The 7,151-nt window shown below is 34.8% G+C and overlaps 1 protein-coding gene across 1 annotated transcript; it reads right to left on the bottom strand.

Annotated features, from left to right (window-relative positions):
- Positions 1–497: 497 nt before the first annotated feature.
- Positions 498–4,249, bottom strand: LOC149922108 (sodium/myo-inositol cotransporter-like). Its single transcript, XM_090163508.1, has 15 exons — positions 4,164–4,249; positions 3,770–3,930; positions 3,636–3,707; positions 3,468–3,572; positions 3,336–3,395; positions 3,178–3,282; positions 2,908–3,094; positions 2,617–2,822; positions 2,407–2,542; positions 2,201–2,308; positions 1,964–2,114; positions 1,734–1,902; positions 1,460–1,675; positions 1,259–1,397; positions 498–1,164 (listed from the first exon to the last, which is right to left on the bottom strand). Exons 2-15 carry the CDS (start codon positions 3,902–3,904, stop codon positions 893–895), a joined length of 2,061 nt encoding a protein of 686 aa, XP_090019634.1. The 5' UTR covers positions 3,905–3,930; positions 4,164–4,249; the 3' UTR covers positions 498–892.
- Between the last annotated feature and the right edge of the window lie 2,902 nt (positions 4,250–7,151).

The following is a 7,151-nucleotide window of genomic DNA, read 5'->3' as shown; positions in this document are numbered from 1 at the left end:
TTTCGAATTTCTAACATTGGCAACACTGCAGTTAACAAGAAATAAGATTATAACCCTTTAATCGGTATTCTTTCTTTGGTAGTTTATTGGTGCATTTAGTGGTACAATAGAAGAAAATAAACAGTAAAAAAATAAAGTGTTATAAAACATTAAAATCTAAATAAATACACCAGCTTTTTTCAAAATCAATTTGATGAAAAATAGTAACATTTAAACAGGAATATTCTTAGCATACCAAAATTGACTGATTTAGTTATTACTATGACCATAAGTAACATAATAAATGTTATTATATTACTAATGCTATGAAGGAAGTAAATATTTAAGAACATTAGAAAATAAACCAATGTTGCTTTTTAAATTTTTCAACATATTAGGAAACTAGTAATTATCTTTTGACACAATGAACTAGTAATTGTCTAAACTATAAAAAAAGACAAATATTATCACAATTTTAATATTTAAACTTGAACAATTTAGTTTACATTACCAGCATTCAGAGTTATAGTCTATAATGCATCAAATAAAGTATTTCTAAAAACAAATGCTACAATATTATGACAATTGATAAACATTAACAACTTAATTTTCAATAAAAATTTAGTTTTAAGTAGAAAAAAAATTCATTAAATAAGGTCCCTTTTAAAGCTATAATTTACCTACGACAACTATTCATTTTGCGCTTCATACAAAGATAATATTCAAGCGCAATGTATATGATGCAGTCAATTTGAAAGTCACGTACCCAGTCCAAAAATATACATCTCGTATATTGTAAAATCACAAGAATAAATTTCCAAGTACAATTTCTCCAAATAAATGTATACAATATATTTACAAATGCGGTATTGAGACCACCTCTTATTGCTGGTAATAAATGCCAGAGAGTGCCTTAGTTAACAGAAAAAAAAACCAAAAGAAACACTCCAGTTGAAATGACCACTACTAAACTCAACATCAACAAAACTTTTTCCTTTCGGGTTTGCTCAAGATTGGCAATGTTCGCTATTCTCTCATTTTCTTCTTTTTGATTATCTGGAACTTGGTTGAAACCACAAAACCAGATGCAGCATTTCCTCGTTAAACTGGTTATTCCACTTCGTGTTTTCTCTCTTTTCTTCTCAATACCATCATCTTTTTTCATTTCTTCTTGATCACTTCCTTCTACGGAAGAAAATTTACAGATTATTTACTTAATATTCCCTAAAAATTGACAATTGTGGTGTAAGCTTTACCAAGCAGAATATAATTATCTCACCATCACAAGATTGTTTCAAATTTTCAACTCCCCCCACCTGGGGTAATTTAATTATTTCATTGCCATTGAATTCAAGATTTTCTTTTTCATCTTGCCTTTCTTCGTGCATTAGTCTGGTCCAATATGTGGTACGAATTAGCTGAAAAAATTCATATTAACATTCCTAGAAGTACTTAGTTTCATAAATCAGGATGTACTTACTCGAAATGGTTCTGGTGCAGTAGTTAGTAAGCTGATTATAATAGACACAATAGCGGTTGACCAGAAAAGAATCATCGCAAAGTACATGTAATGCACAGAGGAGATGATCTTAGGACGTGTATCATTCTCATAACACGGTGGAACAGGGTATAGAAAATCGAGAATCATTCGTACAACACCAACCACAAACCCAACCATGAGACCCCAAAATGCTCCCTTTAAGAAACATAAAAATTAATGAAAATTTTTAATCAAAATTTCAAAACCAACCTACCTGTTCATTCATTCTCTTCCAAAACACAGCGAGTATATACACAGCAGCGATAGGTGGTGCCAAATAGGCCGATATAGCTTGTATATAAATGAAAAGTTGTCCACCTTGCATTTCCTGAATAACGGGAATCCATAAAATGCTGATACCAACCATAAAAACTACAAAAGTCCTAGAAAGTCAAATTATTAAAATAATTTATAATTTCATTTCTACGTATTAAATGGATCAACCTTCCAACAATCATCAGTTCTTTAACAGTAGTTTTTTTACGGATTTGCGGCCATATGTCCATAGTGAAGAGTGTGCTTGCGCTGTTGAAGACCGACGTCAAGTCGCTCATTAGGGCTGCCAGCATTACGGCGAGCATCAAACCTCGCATTCCTGAGAGGTGAGAAAAGTAAATAAAAATATTAGTTCATTTCAAATACAGCCACTTTAAGATCTGGAACTAATTTGTGGTGATAGACCTGAAGGCATCAGTCCTAAAACGAGTTGAGGATAAGCGATATTGGAACATCCGGCTTTGTTCTGACAATATTTGAAACACTCGTCAGGGTCGACACAACCGACGGTATCTGTTTTGGTAAGTCAAAACTAGTTAACATTGACTATGAACCGACAATTCCGGACAGGAACAGAAATACCTTAAGTAGTCTGAGACTATTTAATTTACCAGTATATAAAACTCTACTGATCATGCCGGGAAAAACTATTATAAATAACGGTAATATCTTCATAACACCAGCGAAAAGAGTGGCTCCTTGAGCGTGTGACAACGATTTGGCTGCCAACAACCTTTGAACCATCATCTGAAATCGTAGAATAAGATCTTAAACCAGATAAACGACTAACTGGGAATTTTAGTGCAACTTCGTAAATATACCTGATCCGTACACCAATACCAAATTGAAGCGGGTGTCTGCCCAAATAAAAAACCCGGCCAAGGCATTTCAGGGTCATCGTAGGGTCTCAATAACTGCCAGTAGTTGTCCTGTGGAATCCCGCACGTACTGTTTGGAATAAGTTTGCTCGAAATGGCTTCCGGGTACTTTTCACGAAGTCCTTCTAACCCTCCCACTATCATGAAACCTATATAAATAAAAAACAAATGCACAAGTTAGGAATTTATGATTTGATTCTTTAATACTTAGAATACGTTAAGAGATAATTATACCTTTAACAGCTACAATGGTGGCTCCGATAATCATTACGAAAAACTGCAACGTATCTGTATAAATCACAGCAGCTAAGCCTCCAGTTATGGTACAAATGGCAGTCATTGCCAACAAGATTACAACGGCAATGTATAAATTCCATCGCAAAGCTTGTTGCACATAAATGGCTCCAGAAAAGAGATTAACCTGAAAAGAACAAAATTTGCAGTTCATTATTAAAATAATTAATAAATACCAATATGAAATAAATTAAGAAGTTGTATATTTACTGAGATTTTTGTGAAAATGTACAAAAGAAGTGAAAGTACTGCCAGATATGTCCTAATTCTCTGTCCTCCAAACCTCTTTGACATGAATTCGGGAAGAGTACAAACCTAGAAATTAAACATTGTTCACATTATTTTTAAATAAAAAATTTCAAACATACTCGACTCGCTATGAAGACTGGCAAAAATATCCATCCAGATAATTGTAAAAGAATTAGGGCCTGGAAAACAAAAAATAAAAAATAAATTTGCTCTAACAATGTACTAGCTGTGAAAATTAGAAAAAAAATTACATTTATTTCAAATGCCCCGACCGATATCCCAGCAGCAGCTCCAGATCCAGCCAATCCAATGAAGTGATCACTGCCAATATTGCTGGCAAAAACTGAAGCTCCAACCTTTATCAGAAATATTCAATCATAAAACTAGAATATTAACTACAAAATGAAAAATATTTATACCGGGAGCCAAAACATAAAGCGTCCAGCTAGGAAATAGCCACTGACTGTTCCTCTATTTGTTTTGCACATGGCCTGCAAGTAATTTTGGGAATATATTAAACCATTCTAGTTAAAGAAAAGTGGCGATAGCTTACATATAAACCAACTGCTAGAACCAATACAAAATAAAGAGCTACCACTCCAAAATCCAATGAGTCCATGGTATCATCCCTTGGTTGAAGTAACATGCTCTGAGTTGTAGTAGTATCCTCTGTTATGGGAATGGCCATTTTCGTCTTATGTTGTTTGCTATAAACTTTGGGTAAAGCACTGTAAGCACGCTATTTAGTAAATAGGCTGCCAAAATGTCAAGTGTCAATAACACATGATCGTGTCGAATATATAATCTAAACCGCTCTCAAAACGTTATAATTGATAAGAAATGCAATCTCAACAGTGTGTACTGCCAAAAGTAGTTAAACTATTCTACTTTCAAAGAAAGTAGAAAAATTTTAGTTGTTACAATTAACTTAAAACAATGAAACATACGAAATACATTAAGATAACTTGAGATTAAGTTGAAAACAAACTCCGCGCGAGACTGTCTCCAGTCAATCTTCAGTTCTTCACGGTCACAGACTAAAATAACAATTTTCCCAAGTAGGGAAGTATGGAACGCCAAACTGGACAAAATCGAATTTCGTTTGCGCGCTTCGATTTTCTCTTTCGCGCGTCGAGTTTCGTTTGCGCGCTTCGATTTTCTGTTTTGCGCGTCGAGTTTCGATTCCGCGCTTCGAGTCTGTTTCGCTCGCTTCGAGTCTGTTTCTCGCGCTTCGAGTCTACTTCGTGGGCGTCGAGTCTGTTTCGCGCGCTTCGAGTTTGTTTCCCGCGCTTCGAGTTTGTTTCGCGCGCTTCGAGTCTGTTTCACGCGCTTCGAGTCTGTTTCACGCGCTTCGAGTTTGTTTCGCGCGCTTCGAGTTTGTTTCACGCGCTTCGAGTCTATTTCGTGCGCTTCGAGTTTGTTTCACGGGCGTCGAGTCACGGCCCCCTGCCGTTACCCACTTTTTTTTTATTATCTATACAGACAATTTTATATTTTTAGTTAATTTAACCGTCTTATAATTTTTCTAATTAGTTTAAATATTAATTATTTAAACAATTTAAAACCCCAACCAAATCAATAAAAATTAAGACGACGTTTTCGACAAATTCTTTGCTATGGACCAAATAATTCAACCAAATACCGCCAAATGAAAGCCTAGTATTTGTCAGATGGTAAATAATTATAGATAACGTTATGAAATAGCTTCAATCCCGAGGGGCAGTTCACTCCTCTTTTGAGCGCATAATTAATCGGATTAAGGAAAAAAATACCTCCCAAGTCGTTTACTTTTTGAAGATTTTAAGGTGTTCTCCCTGAAACAATTATATGCCAAAGAAATTTTGTTATACACTTTCAGGCGCAAGCAATCAAGGGAACCAATGAAAATTTATAATACAAGATTTGTTGAGGATGGAAATTTGTTACCATCAAAAACTTAAAAATCTGTTGGGCAAAAACAAGCGTATTACCAAGAATGTATTTATTAATACATTCTTGGTATTACTTAGGCCCCAAATTGTATAATTATTTAGATCAAAGTGTCAAAAAAATTAATAACTTTAAAATTTACAAATTTAAAATATTTGCATGGTTGCTTGAAATTGGTCACACTCAATTAAAAACATGTTTTAAAGTTAAATTTTAAAATCGCGAAATCTTTAATTAATGTATAAACCCCCCACGGAGTTCTGTCCGATGTAAATATTTCATTATTTTTTTAAATGAACTTTTGTGTAAAAATGTACAAGAATGTCCCCGCCACGCACGAGCTTTTACCACGCTCATGTGGCAATGGGGCGATACTACTTCTACTTCTAAGATTTAATCGGCTTAATCATGATCTAATATTTTTAACACGATTTAATCACTTAATCATGATTAAAATACGTAATACGTTAGTAAGATATAACACTAGAAATATTGGAAATTGTAATGTAGCAATAGAGAAAATGCAAAAAAAGACATTTGGGGCGGGCTACTCAGCTAGTTTTTTTTGGTGTATGTGTAATAGTCCATGAGCCAGTGCCAGACACCCAAAATAAGACTTTCAATAACCAAAAAAGTGGCTAATTCTTAATGTTATTTTCATAAACAGGGGTGCTTTAGATATGCAAAAATCGGTGGTGTGGGGTTCTATCGCCCAGCTATCCAAGATGGCGGCCATTTCAAAATGGCGGCGATAGAGATCATTAAATTGCTTATATCTCAACCGCTATTTAACTATTTGTCATGAGAAATACACCAAATTAACGAGAAGTGGTTGTCGTAAATTTTATGATTTATGACGGTTTTTCATAGATGGCGCCATCTAGCGGCTACATTTAATTAAAGATATTTTCGTTTTTTTGAAAGCCGTTGTTTTACTTAAATAATGGAAAAAAAATTATATTTAATTTTTTTAACAAATATATATTAGTAGCTGAAGATTTTATCAATCTTTAAATATAAGTACTAGTCACCTATCATAAATAGTAACGGAGATATATAAATAATTGTACAGGGGGGCGATTTTCTAATTTTGAGGCTTAATCGATCTAACATGCCATTAACGAAAGAAATTTCTGATAAAATGTTACATTTTATTTTTCTGCAATATCACATGGTTTATTTTATGTATATGTTTACCCACTGGTAAACTAATCGCTAATATTCCTAATTGTTATCACAATCAGAAGAATCGGAGTCGCCATAGTTTTGGAGGTAGTCTTCGTCAAACGTAACCATATTTGTGCAATTAGAATTTTTGCAAGCGGCCGTACATTTTAAATTATTAAGTATGCATGTACACTCATTTGGACGGCAAGTTCGTGCGCATTTGCAAGCCATAAGTGTTAGAACTATATCTGGAGCTGGTGGGCCAGTCATCCAGAGGATAACTAATTCTTGCCCTTCCATTCGCCATCCGTGACCATCTACGGGGTCGGGAATAACCGGAAACGCTTCGAAACTTCTTTTCCAAAGTGCAGCTTGGTAGTTCGCTCTGAATGTGTGCTGCTTTAGCGTATCAGCGCATGGTGGAAGATGTCCGAATTCAACGTTGCCCTTCTTGGCGCGAAAGATTTGGTATCTGAGTGTATTCACATCTGTCACCTTCGTGTTTTTGCAGTACATTTGGCATGTTAATTTTTGAATTTCATTAAAAGTCTCTTCGGACAGCGTCCAACTGGAACCGATCGAGGTCATTGACTGCCTTTCGATATTTCTCATTTTTAGTAACAATCTTTAATGCTTTTAGTTTTCCCTGACCGGCTATAGCGCTAACCGTATCACAGCCAGTAAACGCGTGTAGCCCTATTAATGCGCTACTCGTTTGAGCTCCGATTGCGCAAACCAGTTTCGAAATATCTACAATTCTCACTTTAGATTTTGGGCTTCTCATTAAAAATATATTGGTGTTTATTTGACCACTGAATGCGATAAATAAAACTAAAACA

Source organism: Leiobunum rupestre, chromosome 11, assembly GCF_980474605.1.
Source record: "Leiobunum rupestre chromosome 11, qqLeiRupe1.1.hap1, whole genome shotgun sequence".
Lineage (NCBI taxonomy): Eukaryota > Metazoa > Arthropoda > Arachnida > Opiliones > Sclerosomatidae > Leiobunum > Leiobunum rupestre.
Note: the sequence above shows the minus strand (reverse complement) of the source record. Positions and strands in the feature narration are given on the sequence as shown.